Here is a 24,913-nt window from a genome sequence, read left to right as displayed (position 1 = left end):
TGTGGGGTTTATTTTTTATTTAGGTCTGTTACTCTCGCTCTGATTTTAATTTGTTTTTATGTATGTATATATTTTTGTTCGAATCTTGATTATACAAAATGAAAAGGAGAAATCATAATGCAATATCAATCTGCATTTCGAAATTGCATTTGCAAATACCACTTTAAGATTTATTTTTAAAATACAAATCTAAATGAAACATAAATGTCAAAATGGATATTGGTGGGGTCCAAAATACCACACCAAATGTAATCTTCTTCAATTCCAAATATGAATTAATATTCAATTGCAATTTGACAAATTCAACTGTTAAATGGAACATTTATTTTCCAAAACACATAATAAAACTGCAAAATAAAGTGGTATTTGCCAAATGTACATTGATATTGCATAAACAACTCTCATTTTCAGAATACAATTCTAAATTAAAGATTTAGTTTTCAATTTGAATAAAGGGTCCTAAAATCTTCCACAGTTGGCTCCAGGCCCCTGTCATAGGCTCCAGGCCCCTGTCTTAGGCTCCAGACCCCTGTCATAGGCTCCAGACCCCTGTCATAGGCTCCAGGCCCCTGTCATAGGCTCCAGGCCCCTGTCTTAGGCTCCAGGCCCCTGTCATAGGCTCCAGACCCCTGTCTTAGGCTCCAGGCCCCTGTCATAGGCTCCAGGCCCCTGTCTTAGGCTCCAGACCCCTGTCATAGGCTCCAGGCCCCTGTCATAGGCTCCAGACCCCTGTCATAGGCTCCAGGCCCCTGTCATAGGCTCCAGGCCCCTGTCTTAGGCTCCAGACCCCTGTCATAGGCTCCAGGCCCCTGTCATAGGCTCCAGGCCCCTGTCTTAGGCTCCAGACCCCTGTCATAGGCTCCAGGCCCCTGTCATAGGCTCCAGACCCCTGTCATAGGCTCCAGGCCGACGTGAACGGAAGATGGATGACGTCATTGGAAAACTCAGTTTCCCACAATCCTTTGCCACGGCAGCATCGATTGAAAATGGCGGCGATTAATGGATGGATGTGCGCTTGAGTCGGCTTCAAATCAGTGAGTTTTCTCTGTAAAATGTGTAAATGTGCGGTCACAGGAGGTTGTGCGTGAGGCCGCGTGCGTGAGGCCGCGTGCGTGAGCGCGCTGCGGGCGAACATGCGGTGAAAAGTGCTCAATCCGCGGTGCTAACGGGCTCTTTGCTCTGCGCGCTAGCCCCGACGAGCTACAGCGTCCCCGCACCAGTCCCCGCACCAGTCCCCGCAGCAGTCCCCGCAGCAGTCCCCGCAGCAGTCCCCGCACCAGCCTGCGGGAATGACACATATGCGCAGACTCCGCTTCTCCGCTGTGTCCACAGTGCGGGACACAGCTGTGCAATGCCGCCGGAGCGTGCCGTCTCTGGACAAACACCGGAGAGGAGCAGGGCCTCTGCCGACACCGGCTATCGCAGGGTTCCAGGAGCACCCGCAGGAGCACCCGCAAGAGCACCCGCAAGAGCACCCGCAAGAGCACCCGCAGGAGAGCCCACAGGAGCGCCCGCAAGAGCGCCCGCCCGCAGGAGCGCCCGCAAGAGCACCAGCAGGAGCGACCCTGCATGGGCGTCTGGGGCCCCAGAGGAGCGTGCGGGGGCCCAGAGTAGCGTGCGGGGGCCCAGAGTAGCGTGCGGGGGCCCAGAGGAGCGTGCGGGGGGGCCCAGAGGAGCGTGCGGGGGGGCCCAGAGGAGCGTGCGGGGGGGCCCAGAGGAGCGTGCGGGGGGGCCCAGAGGAGCGTGCGGGGGGGCCCAGAGGAGCGTCCGAAGATAAAACCCAGTCAAAACAAACCTCTGTGAGCTAAAGGTCAGAGTTGAGGATGAATAGAACAGAGTTCAACTTGTTCTGATAAAGATTCCACTTAATTTCCAATTATTCAGGAATTTTAGATTTTTTGGGATCGATACTTTCAATACTAATTTTGTTTATAAGAGTTCTTCTATTAAGAGTGTTTTTTTTTTAAACTTCCTATAATTTATCTGTCCTTTTCCTCTGGATCTACTGCAGTGTAACAACGACATTTCCCCATGTGTGGACAACAAAGGAATGTCTCATCTTATCTTAATTATAGTATCGATTAGTGTGGGCTTTTGACAGCTCTGCAGTGAATATAATGGATTAAAATGAGGCCAAAATATATATTACAGGCCGCTCCCCTATGAGCCGCTCCCCTATGAGCCGCTCCCCTATGAGCCGCTCCCCTTTGAGCCGCTCCCCTATGAGCCGCTCCCCTATGAGCCGCTCCCCTATGAGCCGCTCCCCTATGAGCCGCTCCCCTATGAGCCGCTCCCCTTTGAGCCGCTCCCCTATGAGCCGCTCCCCTATGAGCCGCTCCCCTATGAGCCGCTCCCCTTTGAGCCGCTCCCCTATGAGCCGCTCCCCTATGAGCCGCTCCCCTATGAGCCGCTCCCCTATGAGCCGCTCCCCTATGAGCCGCTCCCCTATGAGCCGCTCCCCTTTGAGCCGCTCCCCTATGAGCCGCTCCCCTATGAGCCGCTCCCCTTTGAGCCGCTCCCCTATGAGCCGCTCCCCTATGAGCCGCTCCCCTATGAGCCGCTCCCCTATGAGCCGCTCCCCTATGAGCCGCTCCCCTTTGAGCCGCTCCCCTATGAGCCGCTCCCCTATGAGCCGCTCCCCTTTGAGCCGCTCCCCTATGAGCCGCTCCCCTATGAGCCGCTCCCCTATGAGCCGCTCCCCTATGAGCCGCTCCCCTTTGAGCCGCTCCCCTATGAGCCGCTCCCCTATGAGCCGCTCCCCTATGAGCCGCTCCCCTATGAGCCGCTCCTGGTGAAGCTGGGGGAGGCCAGACCAATGGCGGAGAGCAACAAAACTACAGCGATTGAGCTCAAAAGCGGTGATGTTTAGAATGATCTGACTTGAGGACAGTTCTGTTCAGACGGTCGAGAGCAGAGACTCACAGGAACATCCTGTTTGTGGACTTCAGCTCTGCATCAACACCACCTCCTGCTCCAGGACAAGCTCTCCCAGCTCAATGTGCCGGACTCCACCTGCGGGCAGGGAGCGCCGGCCGACTCCACCTGGGGGCAACCATCAGCTCCCTCATCACCCAGTAGAAGATGTACTTCCTGTTGCAGCTGAGGAAAGACAAGCTGCCAGCGCAGATGATGGTGCAGTTCTACACGGCCATCATTGAGTCCATCATCGCCTCCTCCATCACCTCCTCCATCACCTCCTCCATCACCGCATCAGAGACTACAGCGCCCTCTGATGAGAAGCTGATCGGCTGCAGACTTCCATCTCTGCAGGACCTGGACGTCTCCAGGACTCTGGGACAAGCAGGTCTGATCACTGCTGACCCTTCTCACCCTGGACATGGACTATTTGAGCCACTCCCCTCAAGCAGGAGGCCACTCCCCTCAGGCAGGAGGCCACTCCCCTCAGGCAGGAGGCCACTCCCCTCAGGCAGGAGGCCACGCCCCTCAGACAGGATGCCACTCCCCTCAGGCAGCAGGCCACTCCCCTCAGGCAGGAGTCCACTCCCCTCAGGCAGGAGTCCACTCCCCTCAGGCAGGAGTCCACTCCCCTCAGACAGGATGCCACTCCCCTCAGGCAGCAGGCCACTCCCCTCAGGCAGCAGGCCACCTCAGGCAGGAGGCCACTCCCCTCAGTCAGGAGGCCACTCCCCTCAGGCAGGAGGCCACGCCCCTCAGACAGGATGCCACTCCCCTCAGGCAGCAGGCCACTCCCCTCAGGCAGGAGTCCACTCCCCTCAGGCAGGAGGCCACTCCCCTCAGGCAGGACCAGAACCTGCCGTCATAAGAACAGTTTCCCTCGGCTGTTGGACTCATGAACACTTCTTAAACACTGTCACTTTAACCATAACTTCATTAATCACTCACTGCACTCTTCACTTTTTGCACTACATCTGTAAATTCAACTGTACATTTTGTGTACATAGTAAGCCTATTTTATTTTTATCCTTTAGCAGATTTAAATTGTTTTTGATTTTGATTTTGTTGTTTTATCATTGTTCATCATATCGCCAAGACAAGTTCCTATGTTTGTGAATTCTGTTCTTTGACAATGGCAATAAAGCTTTTCTGATTCTGAGTCCAACTCCAAACCAGTGTCTGTTTGTGCTGAATGTCCTGGCTTCACCTCTCACACCAGCAGAAAGATTGAGCCTCATTCATTTGTGTTGCTTCTCGAGTTGAACTTTTTACAGCCCTTTAGAGCAAAGTTTTACTGGAAATTGAAAGTTTAATGCTAAAGCTCAATTAAATGTTTTATTTTAATATGGTATGGTGTAAATTGTAAAACATGCATGTGTGAAATATGTATTTTTTATTCTTTAAAGGATGTTTTGGCCTGTAGGCTTTATTAGACAGGTCAGCTGAGTGTGAAATGGGGATGAGAGCGGGGAGGACATGCAGTAAACTTCAGAGCCGGGATTCGAACTTGCATCATGGAGCCTGGCATGTTTGTCTTTTCTATATTCATGTATTGCATATGGTGTCCACAGCGCAGTCTTTAGAGCGCCTGCAGGAGCTTCTGGAGCTCATGTTGGAGTGATCTAAGTTTCTTTAGCTGAAATGTGTTAAAAATGTGTTCTATGGCGTTCCCAGTGACAAAGCTAAATCTTGACATTTAACCTGATCCCAACCAGGTTTGTAGAACTTTGTATCTTTGATCAATGTGGCAACTCATTAGAACTGAGAATATAATGAGCCTGGATAAGACGGGCTTTGGCTTAATCTTGCTTCACGGGAAAACCCTCATTCAGGCTCTTAGATAGGGTTTAAAAACACCCCGTCCAGGTTTTGGGGGCCGACTAACTACTAAACTAACTAAAAACGAGTAGCTTCGGCATTCTCCGGACTGAGAAAAAATGTGCGTTAGCGGCCGTCATGGAAAGCCACACGTGTCGCGGCGTATTATCCAACGCTTTTACAAAATAAAGCGGCGCTTTTAACGCGGGGCGCCGTCTGACGTGAATGCCATGCGCCGTCTGGCGTAAATTACGGCATTAGCAGCGTTCTCTTAATCTACGCCATACGGCGCGCAGAGTGTGACCCATATTATCGAGCGCCGTGGGCGGCCCGAGCAGAACGGTTACGCTACGACGGTTTACTGGTGAACATGTGCCAAATAAACATTTAGGACCAGAATGGAAGTCGTCTACAATATTGAGTGTAGTTTTCTTAACTAAATGATAGCGTTGTACAGGGGTCTCGCTACATACATTCAGGGATGGCGCCGCGGCGGGGAGAGCGGCGAGCGGGGCCAACGTTGCCGTCGCCAGCACGGCTAGCGTGGAAAAGTTGGAAAAAGCTTTTTTGCAGCAAGACGCGGCGCAGAAAACAATCAAAGAGATCACGCTCTTGTGACGTGCTTACTATGCACTACCCGGAAGAATGAGCAAAACAAACCAATTCAGATTTCTTGATGGTGGATGGGCCTATACACCATGTAATACACCATGTAATAGTGTGTTTAGACTTATACACCATGTAATACACCATGTAATACACCATGTAATACACCATGTAATAGTGTGTTTAGACTTATACACCATGTAATACACCATGTAATACACCATGTAATAGTGTGTTTAGACTTATACACCATGTAATACACCATGTAATAGTGTGTTTAGACTTATACACCATGTAATACACCATGTAATACACCATGTAATAGTGTGTTTAGACTTATACACCATGTAATACACCATGTAATACACCATGTAATACACCATGTAATAGTGTGTTTAGACTTATACACCATGTAATACACCATGTAATACACCATGTAATAGTGTGTTTAGACTTATACACCATGTAATACACCATGTAATACACCATGTAATACACCATGTAATAGTGTGTTTAGACTTATACACCATGTAATACACCATGTAATACACCATGTAATACACCATGTAATAGTGTGTTTAGACTTACACACCATGTAATACACCATGTAATACACCATGTAATACACCATGTAATAGTGTGTTTAGACTTATACACCATGTAATACACCATGTAATAGTGTGTTTAGACTTATACACCATGTAATACACCATGTAATAGTGTGTTTAGACTTATACACCATGTAATACACCATGTAATAGCATGTTTAGACTTATACACCATGCAATACACCATGTAATACACCATGTAATAGTATGTTTAGACTTATACACATGTAATAGTGTGTTTAGACTTATACACCATGTAATAGTATGTTTAGACTTATACACATGTAATAGTATGTTTAGACTTATACACCATGTAATAGTGTGTTTAGACTTATACACCATGTAATAGTATGTTTAGACTTATACACCATGTAATAGTGTGTTTAGACTTATACATATGTAATAGTATGTTTAGACTTATACACATGTGATAGTGTGTTTAGACTTATACACCATGTAATAGTGTATTTAGACTTATACACCATGTAATAGTGTATTTAGACTTATACACCATGTAATAGTATGTTTAGACTTATACACCATGTAATAGTATGTTTAGACTTATACACATGTAATAGTGTGTTTAGACTTATACACCATGTAATATGTCGGTGTAATCCCTCATTGGTCCAGGCGTGTTCCATAGTAGAAAAAGCTTCAGTTGTAGTCATCTGGACTCAGTTTGAAAAAATAAACGTTTCGACTCTCATCCAAGAGTCATTGTCAATAAAAGAATTTAGGTTGAGAACTCCGATATTAATACTGTTCTGTGGTAAGACCCGCCCATTGGGCGGAGCCTTCCTGAAGTAGAAAGAGTTGTTTGTTTCAACAGAAACTCCCCCCTTGTATCTACCGAGCCTATTCAGAATCTTAATGGCCTATTAGAATCCTCTTTGTCTTTGTGAGACCCTGGCACAACCACCCTGAGTACCTGATTAGCATCTAAATGTCCTGGTCCTCTACCTTTCCAGGGGTTCAGTATACCATTATAAATAACATATGTTATTTAATGTAATAGTGTGTTTAGACTTATACACCATGTAATAGTATGTTTAGGCTTATACACCATGTAATAGTATGTTTAGACTTATACACATGTAATAGTGTGTTTAGACTTATACACCATGTAATAGTGTGTTTAGACTTATACACCATGTAATAGTATGTTTAGGCTTATACACCATGTAATAGTATGTTTAGACTTATACACCATGTAATAGTATGTTTAGGCTTATACACCATGTAATAGTGTGTTTAGACTTATACACATGTAATAGTGTGTTTAGACTTATACACCATGTAATAGTATGTTTAGGCTTATACACCATGTAATAGTATGTTTAGACTTATACACCATGTAATAGTATGTTTAGGCTTATACACCATGTAATAGTGTGTTTAGGCTTATACACCATGTAATAGTGTGTTTAGGCTTATACACCATGTAATAGTGTGTTTAGACTTATACACATGTAATAGTATGTTTAGACTTATACACCATGTAATAGTATGTTTAGACTTATACACATGTAATAGTGTGTTTAGACTTATACACCATGTAATAGTGTGTTTAGGCTTATACACCATGTAATAGTATGTTTAGACTTATACACATGTAATAGTATGTTTAGGCTTATACACCATGTAATAGTGTGTTTAGACTTATACACCATGTAATAGTGTGTTTAGGCTTATACACCATGTAAAAGTGTGTTTAGGCTTATACACCATGTAATAGTGTGTTTAGGCTTATACACCATGTAATAGTGTGTTTAGACTAGCTAAGCAAATTTGTTGATAGGTACTTTATAGAAACATTCAAATATTGCATCTTTTATGCCTTGACTTTTTCTTTCTTCTTGCCCTCTCTTTTGCTAGGTTTCCAGTAGCTCCTGGTGTTACTGCTCTCCTTTCTTTTGTCCTGGCCTGCAGATGTGTAGTAGCACACCTGGCCCATGGACTTGACTGTAGCATCAGGCTTCAAATCGAAGCCAGCTTTCCTGCCCAGTGAAACGGCTCAGGTCCCTGACAGGAGCCCCCAAGCTGAGGGTCCACACTCTCCTGCTCCAGACGACCCCTCGCCTTCTACTCCTCCCTCTGAGGTCTCCACGTTTCCTTCTGACCATGTAACTGGACTGGACGGAGTTGGGATTTCCTCAACATCTCCTCCATACTCTCCTCCGCCCAAAGACTCACTACGGCAACAACCGAGGGAGATGTACGATCCCTTTTCTCCAACTGATGCTGAAAAAGAGGAGAGAGCGGTGGAGGATGATGAAGAGAAGTATGATCCATTTGAGCCCACCGGTTCCCCAGCATCTGACAATGATTTGAGCACTGAGGATTTGAAGAGCCTGGAGGTAGAAGATCAAGTACAAAGCGACGAGTCCGCAAAAAAAATGGAAGGTGGTGTGGAGGAACCGCCTGATTCTATGGACATGCTTGCCGATTCTCTCAAACCCCGCCTCTGCCTGCTTTCTCTGCGGCGGACAGTGGACTGCAGCACCATCAAAGAGGAACACACAGACTCTGAGCACTCGGAGATAGAGGAGGGGGAGATTGTTGGACTGGCTGACCGAGAGGCAGGGCTTAAACGACCAGTCGTGGAAAGCCTCTCGGTCAACTCGCCAAGCTCCACCTTCTTTGCTTCAAAGCCTGAGCGGATCCTCAGAGTTCTGGATGGGGATGGCTTTGTGTCAGTGCGGGCTGACCCAGACTGGCCAGTAGACCTGGAGCCAGAGGAGGAGCCAGTTGTGGGGGTGGAAGATCTGAGGAGAAAGTTGGTGAGCAGGCGAAAGGAAAGGTACATTAGATTTCCCGGATCCTCAATCAGCCTAACCACTGAGCCAAGCCCACCTTCCGGACACCTACACAGCCCGCCACCGACCCCTCCACCGGCCCCACTCGAGAAGGAGGATACAAAGACGTGCAAGATCTCCAACGATCTTGACGGACAAAAAAGCAAAGATAGAAAGAGTGGCGATAAGGAGGAGAAGAGGAAAAAAAAGCGGAAGGATAAACGTAATCAGCACAAGAGCAAAGAGAAGCAGGATGAGCCAAAAAGCAGCAAGGAATTGAAGTCTAAGGGCTCAAGCCACGGCCATAGCTCCAAGAAGAAGAAGCGACAGCATGGCAGCACCGATGCCACAGCAGTAGAGCTCTCCTCCAGGTTATCGCAGGAGCGCTCCACGGACAGGCCGAGGGACATGAGCAAACACAGGGACAAGGGAAAGGACCTAGACAGAGACCGAGACCACAGCCGACACAAGAACCGAAGCCTGGAACGAAGTCGTGACCGCAAGAGAGAGCGTAGCCGGGACAGGAATCGAGAGCGCAACCGCAGCCAGGAGAAAAACCGTGGCGAGGAGAGGAGCCGTGACGGAGAGCAGGACAAAGAGAAGGACAGAGCGCGATACTGGGACAGACACCGGGATCGTGACCGAGACTACCATCACCGAAGCCAAAGAAACGATGAGGGTGATTCCAGGGGCGGTAGAAAGAGAGGGCGTGACTCGAGAAGCCGAGAGCGAGACTGTTCCAAGAGCTCCAAAAGGAGTTTAGAGAAGAATGAAGATCACGAAAGACATCGGGACAGGGAGGGAGAGAGGGAACGAGACAGAGAGCGAGAGCGCCGAAGGGACGGGCGCCCTGTGGTACCGCCATCCATTCAGGATCTCAACGGCTCCGACCTGTTTGCCATCAAGAGAACGATTACAGTCACTACTACAACCACAACCACCACAGTCCCGGGCTCCCCACGACTTAACCCAGCGTCCCCCAGTAGGTCATCCCAAGACATGGATAAGTCTCACCGGAAAAAGAAGCGGAAAGGCCGTTCGAGTCCTGGCAAAAGAGATTGCTCCCGTTCGCTCTCTCCCCTGCGCTACCACAACTACGAGTCGGATCGCTATTCGGACAAGCTAGACATTGATGTGCTGTCTTTGGACGGGGAGGCGCTGGACTCTGACTATCCCTCCTTAGAAGATACTCCTCCGCCAGCTCCACCACCACCTTTACCTAGTCCCAAAGTCAGGACTACTTCCAAGAGTGGTCAACTGAAGAGAAAGGCGCTTAAGAAAAATTCAGAATCCTCCCGAACCAAAAGTAAAATTCTCACATCTACGTCAGATTGTGCAGCAGTTTTGTCCGGGCTCCCCATGGTCAAGCGAATGCGCAAGGTTAAGGACAAAACCCGCGACAAAGGTAGTCGAAAAGATTTGGGCCGCTCTGGGAAATCCAAGAGGGATGGCACCACTAGCAGGAAGGGCAAACTTCAGTCCAAAGTGTCTGTGCTGGTGCGTGAAGGTGTCAGTAGCACCACAGGCTCCTCTGGGAAGTTGGGCATGGATTTGTTGGGAACAGGAGGGCCTGTTGGAGGAGCAGGCAGTTCAGTAGTGGGTGGCTCAATCGCAGTTGTATTTTGCAGAGATAATGAGAGCAGATCTCCGTTCCTTAAGCCCTGCTCAGAGCCGCTCTCACTTGCAGGGCGTGGCAAAGATTTAAGCTCCATGGGGAAGCGCAGTTGCCTGAATGCACCACCATCCTCCATGAACAGTCCAGCGGTACTTCCTTCTCAAAAGGCTAAACATGGCTCCATCACCTCCACCTCCTCTTCAGCCTCGTCACCCTCCTCATCTCTGGTGACAAAGCGGCGGCGGCGCCTGGTGAAGAAGACGAGAGAAAAGGGTGGAGCTGGAGGCTCCAAAGCTGAGGAAGGTGGTCAGAGTGCATCCAGTGTGTGGGTTGGAGCCTCCACAGAGCCTCTAACAACGTCTGGAGAAGTGTGCAAGGCTGCCAGTCCACACCCAGGACCTGTTGGCTCTGTGCCCTGCTCCTCTTCCTCCTCCTCCTCCTCCTCCTCCACCAGTGTGCTACCCCCCTCCTCCTCCCCCCCTCCCTCTCCTCCCCCCTCAGCAGCCCCCATGAGGGACATGAGAGAGTCATCTCCAGACTCTCAAACTGTCGACAGCAGCTGCAAAACTCCAGAGCCGTCGTTCTTGGCAGAAGAGTGCCCCTCCCAAACCAGTCCTACCACACCGCCATCATCCAGTCCATCCACCATGCCCACGTCCCTGAGCACTGGTCTGAGCTTGACTCCCACAGACCCCCCTAAGCCCTGCAGCCCGCCCCCCTGCCCCTCCTCGTCTGCTGCCTGTGGGCTGTCTTCTCTGTCCTTGGACCCCTCTTCCTCCTCTGTATCCTCGTCCTCTGCCAGCAAACCCCCGCCGCCTCCACTTCCACCAGCTGCTTCTGCTCTGCCATGGAGCCTGCAGACTGGGGTGGACTGCACCGCAGGAGGGGTGCTTGCGTGTGAGTATTTTCTGAGAGGAAAGGATTCAAAATGTTTATGTACAGCTCTTTTCAGACGTTTTGATTTTTTAAATTTTATTTTCCAAATTTTATTTGTGTTAAAAAATAGTTTACCTCTGTTTTTAGTGACCGCCTTGCTCTTCAAAATGGAGGAAGCTAATATTGCCAGCAGAGCCAAAGCGCAAGAATTCATCCAAGCTACTAGTCAGGTGAGGCTGGAAGTTCAGTGACCTCAGTGTGTCACCACTGACCCTAATTCAGCTTATTTCACATGTCAAACTGTTTACCTCATTAAAAACATGACTTGGAAATGTCAGACAAGCCTTTTCTTTTTAAAAATCTGATGTTTTTCTTGTTTCCTTATTTTGTGCTACACACCTGTCCTGGTAATAATTTGATGATGGTCGCATGCTGCTGTGCTGCATTCAATGGGTGATTAAACCAAGTGACCCTCATTAGCACTCGATTATCAAGCTGCTTTTATTTTTTTTGCAGGTTGTGTTCCAATAATACATAATTTATTGTAAACTATTTCAATGAAAAAATGAAATAAAAAGCAATTTCCTAATGTGTGTCTTCTGGCTGTCGTGTCTTCCTCAGATTCTGTCCCAGGCCAATCAGAACCAGCCCACACCCACAGCCTTGTCCCAGGTTCCACCCCCGCCCTCGCTCCCTCCGCCACCTCGTGTCAGCCCCGCCCAGTTTATGCTGCACAACTCCTCGCACCTACACCCATGTGCTCAGACTCCGCCCCTGGTTGGGCTCTCAGGGTTCAGCGGGAGCTCTGGGGACTCAGGCTGGGACAATGACAACAAAGACCCTGACAAGGTAACCCTCACTTTCAGCTGGTCTGGGTAGGATCACACTTCAGATAGGTGGACACTGCTAATATAGGAGTAATCCCTTCCTGATGCATGCTTCATAGTGTGTATTTCCGTCCTCAGTACCTGAAGAAGCTGCACACTCAAGAGAGGGCAGTGGAGGAGGTGAAGCTAGCCATCAAACCATACTATCAACGCAAAGACATCAACAAGGACGATTACAAGGACATCCTCCGCAAAGCAGTCCACAAGGTACAGAGTATCGCCCGCTGCAAGCGTCATCTCTGTAGTAGTTAAAAATTGACTCGATGTATCTGTTACAGATTTGTCACAGCCGTACTGGGGAGATAAACCCAGTCAAAGTGAGCAACCTGGTGAAGCTCTATGTTCAGAGATACAAATACTTCAGAAAGCATGGACGCAAGATGGACGACGATCGAGATGACCGAGAACCTGGGGGTCTGTACTCCTCTGCCTGAGGCAGACTCAGCCCGAGGAGGCCTCAGGAGGCCTGTCCTCCCCTGCCTCAGGAGGCCTGTCCTCCTCAGGCTTAGGAGGCCTGGCCTCCCCTGCCTGAGGAGGCCTTGGAGGCCAGGCCTCCTCTCCTTGAGGCTGACCCAGATTGGGGCACTCTGTACTCTACCTTGTATTGGATTTGCTCTCAGACATCCCGATACTTTTATCTTACCTTTTTAGAAGTCTCCGTCTTTTTGTGGTGATCTCACTGTAAATATGTTCCACACAGAAACCACTTTGGAGAATGGAAGCACTAAACATCTGTGTGTACTGAGAAAAACTGTGCAATAAATGGCCTTTGTGATGTAGACCTTTTTTTTGTCCAGTGTTTGGAAGGGCATGTTCTGCCCTTAGTTGTGCTTTAGAAGGCCTATAGAGTTTTCAAAATCTATCTTTTATTTGCATTCCTGTTCTCAGGACCATTGAGCATGTTTTATATAAAAAACAATTATCTCGAGTTTGTCAAGTTCACATCTGTTTCCAGCTTTGTGACAGTATAATGCACTAAATAGAATATCAAATTGAAAGTCTATAAAAGAATGGTAAATGTATGTAATTTGTGTGCTTTGATTCAATTAGAATGTAATTGAATGAGCACTGATCCATGATCTGTAAAGTGTTGATGAAAACTATCATCACAGGCTGTCGAAGCTACTTCAATTCATTTAAATATAACATAACATGTCTGTGTTATTAACATTTACTAATCCATTAGATCTGACATACCTGTACAGTGGCTTGCAAAATTATTCGTACCCCTGGAACTTTTCCACGTTTTGCCACGTCACAACCACAAACTTAAATTTCTCTCGCCACCCGCGCGACCGCCTTCTGCATTCTCTTAGACTTTATTCTTTAAACCTGTACCCCCGTCACCTAGCAACAGAGACCCGCCGCTAACGCTAACTCTATGCTAATGCTAAGCCCGCGGCACGAGAGGAAATGTCCCATCAAAATAAAAGAGGAAGTGAAGACATTCATTGCGCCCCTGCTGGCCAATAGTGAAAATACACAATATCTGCAATGCACTTTTTTCTTGGCGTCTTGAGAATATAATGAGTGTCAATCAAATCAGACAATGTTGAGTTTTTCACATAATGGGTAGGGGGCGCTATAGAGTAAATTTGTTACATGGTATTAATTATTTCCACTCAGACATAAACACACATTAGTGAGTGAAATATGAGCTCCGCAGATCATTTCCTTTAGGCGTGACTTGTCCTTGAAAAAAACAGGAAATTAAGCCTTTTTCGAGGGCGTGTCACGCAGATACATTTTTTTTGGAATATTTATTAAATTCCGATGTCTTTAGAAGCAGAAAGTGTTGTTTTGAGCTTGATGGGACAAAAAACTTAGGACAAGTACGATTTTGAAAAACAAAAGTCAAACGTGGCGGCGCCACTTTGATTCGACATGGCTGACTTCCTGTTCGTCATAGAGCGATGCTCCAGGTGTGTCTTACTCATCAAATGTCAGAGGTCAAAGGTAGCTCTATCACTGTCCCAAGTCTCATGTGCCTAAGCCAAAGATTAAGTGTTTCATGTTTTTTTCTTTTTTTAACTAGTCAGCACTGTTGAGACGGGCGTTTGGGCCGAGCCAATCGCATCTATGTCCCATGTGTGACCTATGACCCCATGTGTGACCTATGACCCCATGTGTGACCTATGACCCATGTGTGACCTATGACCCCATGTGTGACATTCATCAATGTTCAGGGGGTCAAAAATAACTGAGTTGTGGCAAAATGACCAGGAATAATAATAATAATAATAATAATAAGAAGAAGAAGAAGAAGAAGAAGAAGAAGAAGAAGAAGAAGAAGAAGAAGAAGAAGAAGAAGAAGAAAAAAAGAAGAAGAAGAAGAAGAAAAAAAACCTGGCAAGAACAAAGACTCGTTGCATTCCAGTCCATGGAATGGCTCGAGACAATTAGATATGCATTTTCTTGGTGACAGCCACACAAGTTGCACACAATTGTGAAGTGGAAGGAAAAATAAACATGATTTCCTAGTGTGCAGCGTGCAAAAGTGTTTTGCTGTCAATACTTTATGGAATCGCCTTTCTCTGCAGTTACAGCTGCAAGTCTGCAAGGGGTTTGTCTCTACAGCTTTGACTGAAATGTTTGCCCATTGTTCTTTGATTTGCTGGAGTCAGGGTTTCTTCCAGAATTGCCCTGTATTTGGCTCCATCCATCTTCCATCCACTCTGAGCAGCTTCCCTGTCCTTGCTGAAGAAAAGCAGCTCCACAGCCTGATGCTGCACCACCGTGTTTGACAGTTGGACAGAGGGTGTGTTCAGGTTCTGGTTTTCAACAATGGCTTCCTGCTGCTCTTCCATAAAGGCCAGATTTGTGTAGCTTATGACTAATAGTAGTCCTGTGGACACCTGAGCTCTCTGCAGCGCCAGAGTTCCTATGGGCCTCTTGGTTGACTCAGTACTCTCCTTGTTCAGATGTGTTGTTGGTTGGCCATGTCTTGGTAGGTTTGTAGTTGTGCCATACTCTTTCCATCCATTGCTTTAAACGTCTCCACATCTGTCCCCCTGAGCTGACTGGTGTGTTCTTTGGTGTCATGACGACGTTACCTCCCCAACATTTTCTTTAAAGACTTAAGGCCTTCACGGAACAACTGCATTTAATAATAATAATAATAACTTTTATTTATATAGCGCTTTTCAGTGACCCAAAGACGCTGAACATAATAAAAAAGGGGGTGTATTTACAGACAGGGGGGACAACACGTACAGAACACATTAATATACAGATAAAATGAACAAGACAGAAGAAGTAGAGAGAAAAAGATGGGGATGTAATTTATACTTTAGATTAGATTACACACAGACTCTTTCAGGTCAAAGTGCTCAGTATTTACAAGGACATGCAACTGTTTAAGAAACTCTGGATCCAGGAAGCAAACCACCGTCATGTGTTCTGGGACTGTCCTGTTATTCAGAAGAGCTGAAGATCCCAATGCCCAATGACTTCTTTTTTTAAATTTCCATCCCTCTGACCTTTAGAACTATGACCTTGGGCCTCAAAACTCCTGCCATGGACACAATAAATGGATTCCTTTGGATTGTACTCTTGGCAGAAGGAAAAAGCCATCACAAAGAAATGGATGACACAAACCTCACCAACAACTTTATTTTTTGATTCCACTTGCAAACTGTTCACCGCCTTCTTTTCTTTCTCTCACTCCTGAGGACCTGTGGACCCAGATGCCCCTCCCCTGGTGAAGTGGTCCCTGCCCTGTGTGGACGGTCCCTCATCTGCCTGAAGAGTGGGTCCAGCTCGACTCAGACGGTCCCTCATCTGCCTGAAGAGTGGGTCCAGTTCGCCTCAGTCGGTCCCTCTTCTGCCTGAAGAGTGGGTCCAGCTCGACTCAGACGGTCCCTCATCTGCCTGAAGAGTGGGTCCAGTTCGCCTCAGTCGGTCCCTCTTCTGCCTGAAGAGTGGGTCCAGCTCGACTCAGTCGGTCCCTCTTCTGCCTGAAGAGTGGGTCCAGCTCCAGTCTCCTCGTGTCCGTCTGTCCGTCTGTGAGAGTCGGATCTCTCCTTCACTGGAACTCCTCCAGGTTTCTACGCTTTTTTCCCAAAGAGGTTTTTTTTTTGTAGTTTTTCCTGGCCGAGAAGGAGAGTCTAAGGACAGAGGACCCTGGGACATCGTCCCTCGCCACCACAGACATTGTCTGACTTCATCGCCACCACAGACATTGTTGATTCATTTCTCCCTGTGGCCCTCAGAGGCAACTGTTGTTGTGATTTTGGGCATTACAAAAATAAATTGATTTGATTTGATGATGAACAACGATTGGACTGATTTTCCCAAACTTTTGTTCTTTTTATTTTGGTTTTGCTCTCTGGTCACCTTCTGTATCGGTCAATGTTTATGTTAAAAATGTATAGTGTTACATACACTTTTGCAAGCCACTGTAATGTGTGAAGCCTGTTATTCCTCTGTCGTCAAGGAAGGATCCGCAGCAAAAAGCCAAGTGTGAAGTGAGTTGGAAGGATTCCTATGCAAGTCGAGACTTGGACTTGAGTCAATGTTTCGATGATTTGAGACTTGACTTAATGAAATAGATTAAGATTAAGAAAGCCAATTAATGACTCGAGACATCACTTGAAAAATGTATGCAACAGTTTTCTCTTTAAAAATGATAGTTCAATTCACTTTCAATGTTAAGGGTTGTTTACAGAAAAAGAAACTCCCCTCTTTTGTGGTTAAAGTAAAAAAAAAATTTCCAAACATAAAATCACTTTTAAACGTTTAGGGGGCGGTGTCAATGTTCTGGTTCAAAGTGAGCAGTTCACTTTGGCCCATTGTGGATTTGTCTACAGGCCCGAGTAGCTGTACGCACAGGAGGGAAGCCACACCCATTAGAACCTTTTTGGAATCCCTTCGACAAACTTGGTCAAACGCAGCCCACACTGGACAACATACTGGTGGTTGGTGGTGATACATTTTTGAGGCATGTGCTAATTGTCTGGCACCAATTGTGTTCACGTTTGTTAGCAATGTTTTATACACACACCATCATCCATACAACCCATTCCACCTCTAACAGCCGGGGAACACAACCACAGCCTGACACACCCATGTAGCCCAGGCTGATGACTACAATGAGAGGAAACTATAAAGCTCCAACAACAAGTGCACCCAACACCGGAGTACGTCATTTTACACATATATCCCAACTGTGAGGCCGCTTAGTTCTGCCAAAAATTAACTCAGTCTGGCCCCTGTCTTCACTGACATTTTTAACACCTCCTGGAGTCTTGCCATGTCCCAGCTTCAAGTCGTCCATCATTGTCCCTGTCCCCAAGAAGCCCCGGATCACTGGACTTAATGACTACAGGCCTGAGGCGCTGACGTCTGTAGTCATGAAGTTATTTGAGCGCCTGGTCCTCCCCCACCTCAAGTCCTTCACCTCCTCCCTGCTGGATCCCCTGCAGTTCACCTACAACTCCAACAGGTCTGTGAACGACGCCATCAACCTGGCTCTCCACTTCACTGCAGCATCTGGACTCACTGGGAACCTACACCAGGATCCTGTTTGACAAGCTCTCCCAGCTCAACGTACCTCTGGCAGGAGGCCACTCCCCTCATGCAGGAGGCCACTCCCCTCAAGCAGGAGGACACTCCCCTCATGCAGGAGGACACTCCCCTCATGCAGGAGGACACTCCCCTCATGCAGGAGGACACTCCCCTCAGGCAGGAGGACACTCCCCTCATGCAGGAGGACACTCCCCTCAGGCAGGAGGACACTCCCCTCAGGCAGGAGGCCACTCCCCTCTGGCAGGAGGCCACTCCCCTCAGGCAGGAGGCCACTCCCCTCAGGCAGGAGGCCACTCCCCTCAGGCAGGAGGCCACTCCCCTCATGCAGGAGGCCACTCCCCTCAGGCAGGAGGACACTCCCCTCATGCAGGAGGACACTCCCCTCAGGCAGGAGGACACTCCCCTCAGGCAGGAGGCCACTCCCCTCAGGCCGGAGGACACTCCCCTCAGGCCGGAGGACACTCCCCTCAGGCAGGAGGCCACTCCCCTCATGCAGGAGGACACTCCCCTCATGCAGGAGGCCACTCCCCTCATGCAGGAGGACACTCCCCTCATGCAGGAGGCTACGGTCCATCAGGACCAGAACCTTCCGCCACAAGAACAGTTCTTTCCCTCAGCTGTTGGACTCATGAACACTTCTTAAACACTGTCACTTTAACTATATTCATTCATTCATTTTCTACTGCTTGTTCCCGTTATGGGGTCGTGGGTGACTGGAGCCTATCCCAGTGACTTTGGGCCTCAGGAGGGGTGCATCTTGGACAGGGGCCAGCTTATTGCAGGGTTACCACAGAGACATAGACATGGGCGGAGCCAGGCCCTGGCTTTGGGGCTTGAGCCCCTGATATTTTAATCTTTTAAAAATGTATTATGATGTCACTAAGTGGTTAGCGCAACAGGTGGAGCGTTGGGTTGGAATGTAGGTGAACAGGGTTTGAATCCAGCAGTTGCTTCAATTTTCTTTACCCGTTTCATTGGTTATTTTTGTTGAACTGATGTATGATTGGCTGCATGTAGAAAGTGGGCGGGAGCGTAGAAAGTGCGCGTTGTTTACAGCATGTCACGCAATCTGACCAATTTGGCCTTTTCTACATCATTTAACTGAAGTTTTGCAAAAAGTGAAGGACACAAGAGCAGATCGACTGGAAAAAGAGACGTTCAGAACATGAGCTGAAAAATAAAGTTTATCTAACGTAGAAGAGACAACAACAGCACATGATCGTTCAAACCATGAGTTCATTGTGGTTGAAGCAGTGGCTCAGGTTTTATTCATCTACAAAGCTAAAGCAGAGAAACTACAGGACAAACAGCTCATGAGGAAGGTGTCTGCTAAAGGTAAGATTGGCTTCATTTTTCAAGGTCGTCCAGCCGTGACAACAGAACATGAGTCTGTGGACGTTAGTGATGTGAGTTCGAGCCCTGTCAGGGGCATGTTTTTCATATTTGTTTTGTCACTGATTGTTTTAAAGAACATCCAGATGTACAATTTCTTGAATAACTAAATGTCACCTCTGCTGTTCTGTTCAACGTTTTTTGGAGGGAGGAGCTCTCTCAGAAGTCTGTCTTTGCCTTTGGCGGGTCACTGTCTGTAACTGCACTAAAACCACATCATATTGGCCAGAATGAAGCCCCTCCCTCTCTTTTTGGACTAAGCCCCGGATGTTTACAATGTCTGGCTCCGCCTCTGGACATAGACACACAGACTGACACTCTCACATTCATTCACTAGGGCCAATTTAGAGTTAGTTATGTAATTGAGGCGTTGGGAAGGAGACCCAACCATGCGACCTCTATTTCCTGACTTTCCTCAATCTTCCCAGGTTGTCCCATGGATCATTGTACACTTTTTATTAACGAGGTTTATCCTAAAGTTCTTGTGTGTGTGGGTGGAATTGGTTTCTATAATACAGAAATAAATACAGTGAGTAATGGATGTATAAATTGAATCACAATAATGCAATGAGTATTGACAGATATTCATAGAATATATAAACAATAAGTATGTGAATACAGCTATATACAAGTTCAAATAAAAGAGGTAAGCACAACAGTTATGACTTCAAGACATATTCTATTGAAAAACTAGAACTTGGAGCGTCCTTGAACTGTCCCCGCTGGAACCAGCGTGTTCTGAAGTGGCTGAAAGTCTGTGAATGCATCTGGTTACGCTGCCGAGATGGGTACGATGAATAACAGGACTAATTACTAGTAACGATGCATTATAACACACTGGTGAAAAACAGACCTTTTGTCCTCCAGACCTTGAATCTTGGGTCAGTTTTATTTGGTACAAAACTTTTGGTCATAAACCTTTACCAGTTTAAGATTGTAACAACTTTGTTTAATTTGTACGTTTTGATCAGCTCCTTCCATGTTTAAGAACAGATTTGACCCAAGGATTCTCCACCTCCTCCTCATGACTCAAGCGTCTGTCATCTGCAGTAAGACCTGTACAGGAACCCCCGGCACCACATGACTCTCAGTATAAGACCTGTACAGGAACCTCAGGCACCACATGACTCTCAGTATAAGACCTGTACAGGAACCCCCGGCACCACATGACTCTCAGTATAAGACCTGTACAGGAACCTCAGGCACCACATGACTCTCAGTATAAGACCTGTACAGGAACCTCAGGCACCACATGACTCTCAGTATAAGACCTGTACAGGAACCCCCGGCACCACATGACTCTCAGTATAAGACCTGTACAGGAACCTCAGGCACCACATGACTCTCAGTATAAGACCTGTACAGGAACCTCAGGCACCACATGACTCTCAGTATAAGACCTGTACAGGAACCCCCGGCACCACATGACTCTCAGTATAAGACCTGTACAGGAACCCCCGGCACCACATGACTCTCAGTATAAGACCTGTACAGGAACCCCCGGCACCACATGACTCTCAGTATAAGACCTGTACAGGAACCTCAGGCACCACATGACTCTCAGTATAAGACCTGTACAGGAACCTCAGGCACCACATGACTCTCAGTATAAGACCTGTACAGGAACCCCCGGCACCACATGACTCTCAGTATAAGACCTGTACAGGAACCTCAGGCACCACATGACTCTCAGTATAAGACCTATACAGGAACCCCCGGCACCACATGAGTCTCAGTATAAGGCCTGTACAGGAACCTCAGGCACCACATGACTCTCAGTGTAAGACCTGTACAGGAACCTCCGGCACCACATGACTCTCAGTGTAAGACCTGTACAGGAACCCCCGGCACCACATGACTCTCAGTATAAGACCTGTACAGGAACCCCCGGCACCACATGACTCTCAGTATAGGACCTGTACAGGAACCCCCGGCACCACATGCCCCTCAGTATAAGACCTGTACAGGAACCTCAGGCACCACATGACTCTCAGTATAAGACCTGTACAGGAACCCCCGGCACCACATGACTCTCAGTATAAGACCTGTACAGGAACCTCAGGCACCACATGACTCTCAGTATAAGACCTGTACAGGAACCCCCGGCACCACATGACCCTCAGTATAAGACCTGTACAGGAACCCCCGGCACCACATGACTCTCAGTATAAGACCTGTACAGGAACCTCAGGCACCACATGACTCTCAGTATGAGACCTGTACAGGAACCCCCGGCACCACATGACTCTCAGTATAAGACCTGTACAGGAACCCCCGGCACCACATGCCCCTCAGTATAAGACCTGTACAGGAACCTCAGGCACCACATGACTCTCAGTATAAGACCTGTACAGGAACCCCCGGCACCACATGACTCTCAGTATAAGACCTGTACAGGAACCTCAGGCACCACATGACTCTCAGTATAAGACCTGTACAGGAACCCCCGGCACCACATGACCCTCAGTATAAGACCTGTACAGGAACCCCCGGCACCACATGACTCTCAGTATAAGACCTGTACAGGAACCTCAGGCACCACATGACTCTCAGTATGAGACCTGTACAGGAACCCCCGGCACCACATGACCCTCAGTATAAGACCTGTACAGGAACCTGAGGCACCACATGACTCTCAGTATGAGACCTGTACTGGAACCCCCGGCACCACATGATTCTCAGTATAAGACCTGTACAGGAACCCCCGGCACCACATGACCCTCTGTATAAGACCTGTACAGGAACCCCGGCACCACATGACTCTCAGTATAAGATCTGTACAGGAACCTCAGGCACCACATGACTCTCAGTATAAGACCTGTACAGGAACCTCAGGCACCACATGACTCTCAGTATAAGGCCTGTACAGGAACCCCCGGCACCACATGACTCTCAGTATAAGACCTGTACAGGAACCCCCGGCACCACATGACTCTCAGTATAAGACCTGTACAGGAACCCCCGGCACCACATGACTCTCAGTATAAGACCTGTACAGGAACCCCCGGCACCACGTGACCCTCAGTATAAGACCTGTACAGGAACCCCCGGCACCACGTGACCCTCAGTATAAGACCTGTACAGGAACCCCCGGCACCACATGACTCTCAGTATAAGACCTGTACAGGAACCCCCGGCACCACGTGACCCTCAGTATAAGACCTGTACAGGAACCCCTGGCACCACATAACTCTCAGTATAAGACCTGTACAGGAACCCCCGGCACCACATTACTCTCAGTATAAGACCTGTACAGGAACCCCCGGCACCACATGACTCTCAGTATAAGACCTGTACAGGAACCTCAGGCACCACATGACTCTCAGTATAAGACCTGTACAGGAACCCCCGGCACCACATGACTCTCAGTATAAGGCCTGTACAGGAACCCCCGGCACCACATGACTCTCAGTATAAGACCTGTACAGGAACCCCCGGCACCACATGACCCTCAGTATAAGACCTGTACAGGAACCCCCGCACCACATGACTCTCAGTATAAGACCTGTACAGGAACCTCAGGCACCACATGACTCTCAGTATGAGACCTGTACAGGAACCCCCGGCACCACATGATTCTCAGTATAAGACCTGTACAGGAACCCCCGGCACCACATGACCCTCAGTATAAGACCTGTACAGGAACCTGAGGCACCACATTACTCTCAGTATAAGACCTGTACAGGAACCCCCGGCACCACATGACTCTCAGTATAAGACCTGTACAGGAACCCCCGGCACCACATGACTCTCAGTATAAGACCTGTACAGGAACCCCCGGCACCACATTACTCTAAGTATGAGACCTGTACAGGAACCTCAGGCACCACATGACTCTCAGTATAAGACCTGTACAGGAACCCCCGGCACCACATTACTCTCAGTATAAGACCTGTACAGGAACCCCTGGCACCACATGACTCTCAGTATAAGACCTGTACAGGAACCCCCGGCACCACAATACTCTCAGTATAAGACCTGTACAGGAACCCCCGGCACCACATTACTCTCAGTATAAGGCCTGTACAGGAACCCCTGGCACCACATGACTCTCAGTATAAGACCTGTACAGGAACCCCCGGCACCACATTACTCTCAGTATAAGGCCTGTACAGGAACCCCTGGCACCACATTACTCTCAGTATAAGACCGGTACAGGAACCCCCGGCACCACATTACTCTCAGTATAAGGCCTATACAGGAACCCCCGGCACCACATGACCCTCAGTATAAGACCTGTACAGGAACCTCAGGCACCACATGACTCTCAGTATAAGACCTGTACAGGAACCCCCGGCACCACATGACTCTCAGTATAAGACCTGTATAGGAACCCCCGGCACCACATGACCCTCAGTATAAGACCTGTACAGGAACCCCCGGCACCACATGACTCTCAGTATAAGACCTGTACAGGAACCCCCGGCACCACATGACCCTCAGTATAAGACCTGTACAGGAACCCCCGGCACCACATGACCCTCAGTATAAGACCTGTACAGGAACCCCCGGCACCACATGACCCTCAGTATAAGACCTGTACAGGAACCCCCGGCACCACATTACTCTCAGTATAAGACCTGTACAGGAACCTGAGGCACCACATGACTCTCAGTATGAGACCTGTACAGGAACCCCCGGCACCACATGATTCTCAGTATAAGACCTGTACAGGAACCCCCGGCACCACATGACCCTCAGTATAAGACCTGTACAGGAACCCCCGGCACCACATTACTCTCAGTATAAGACCTGTACAGGAACCTCAGGCACCACATGACTCTCAGTATAAGGCCTGTACAGGAACCTCAGACACCACATGACTCTCAGTATGAGACCTGTACAGGAACCCCCGGCACCACATGACTCTCATTATAAGACCTGTACAGGAACCCCCGGCACCACATGACTCTCAGTATAAGACCTGTACAGGAACCCCCGGCACCACATTACTCTCAGAATAAGACCTGTACAGGAACCCCCGGCACCACATTACTCTCAGTATAAGACCTGTACAGGAACCTCAGGCACCACATTACTCTCAGTATAAGACCTGTACAGGAACCCCCGGCACCACATGACTCTCAGTATAAGACCTGTACAGGAACCTCAGGCACCACATGACTCTCAGTATAAGACCTGTACAGGAACCCCCGGCACCACATGACTCTCAGTATAAGACCTGTACAGGAACCCCCGGCACCACATGACTCTCAGTATAAGACCTGTACAGGAACCCCCGGCACCACATGACTCTCAGTATAAGACCTGTACAGGAACCTCAGGCACCACATGACTCTCAGTATAAGACCTGTACAGGAACCCCCGGCACCACATGACTCTCAGTATAAGACCTGTACAGGAACCCCCGGCACCACATGACTCTCAGTATAAGACCTGTACAGGAACCCCCGGCACCACATGACTCTCAGTATAAGACCTGTACAGGAACCCCCGGCACCACATGACTCTCAGTATAAGACCTGTACAGGAACCTCAGGCACCACATGACTCTCAGTATGAGACCTGTACAGGAACCCCCGACACCACATGACTCTCAGTATGAGACCTGTACAGGAACCCCCGACACCACATGACTCTCAGTATGAGACCTGTACAGGAACCCCCGACACCACATGACTCTCAGTATAAGACCTGTACAGGAACCCCCGGCACCACATGACCCTCAGTATAAGACCTGTACAGGAACCTCAGGCACCACATGACTCTCAGTATAAGACCTGTACAGGAACCCCCGGCACCACATGACTCTCAGTATAAGACCTGTATAGGAACCCCCGGCACCACATGACCCTCAGTATAAGACCTGTACAGGAACCCCCGGCACCACATGACTCTCAGTATAAGACC

General features: G+C 48.3%; 2 protein-coding genes across 2 annotated transcripts in view; one reads left to right on the top strand and one right to left on the bottom strand.

Annotated features, from left to right (window-relative positions):
* The first annotated feature begins 951 nt into the window (after positions 1-951).
* Positions 952-12,903, top strand: scaf1 (SR-related CTD-associated factor 1). Its single transcript, XM_072442334.1, has 6 exons — positions 952-1,034; positions 7,827-11,258; positions 11,385-11,467; positions 11,859-12,086; positions 12,203-12,331; positions 12,403-12,903. The coding sequence occupies exons 2-6, from the start codon at positions 7,904-7,906 to the stop codon at positions 12,556-12,558; spliced, it is 3,951 nt and encodes a 1,316-aa protein (XP_072298435.1). The 5' UTR covers positions 952-1,034; positions 7,827-7,903; the 3' UTR covers positions 12,559-12,903.
* Positions 12,904-16,861: 3,958 nt separating this feature from the next.
* The window catches only part of hao1 (hydroxyacid oxidase (glycolate oxidase) 1), a 63,550-nt gene continuing 55,498 nt past the window's right edge, over positions 16,862-24,913 (bottom strand). Inside the window, exon 8 of the mRNA XM_072442085.1 lies at positions 16,862-16,942. Within this exon, the coding sequence (XP_072298186.1) occupies positions 16,862-16,942 (81 nt within the window). The remainder of the gene's footprint in view (positions 16,943-24,913) is intronic.

The sequence above is a fragment of the Eucyclogobius newberryi genome, unplaced genomic scaffold (assembly GCF_026437365.1).
Source record: "Eucyclogobius newberryi isolate DKJ021-1_F unplaced genomic scaffold, fEucNew1.0.hap1 SCAF_13, whole genome shotgun sequence".
In the NCBI taxonomy this organism is placed as follows: Eukaryota; Metazoa; Chordata; class Actinopteri; order Gobiiformes; family Gobiidae; genus Eucyclogobius; species Eucyclogobius newberryi.
This window is presented reverse-complemented; position numbering and strand designations above follow the sequence as displayed.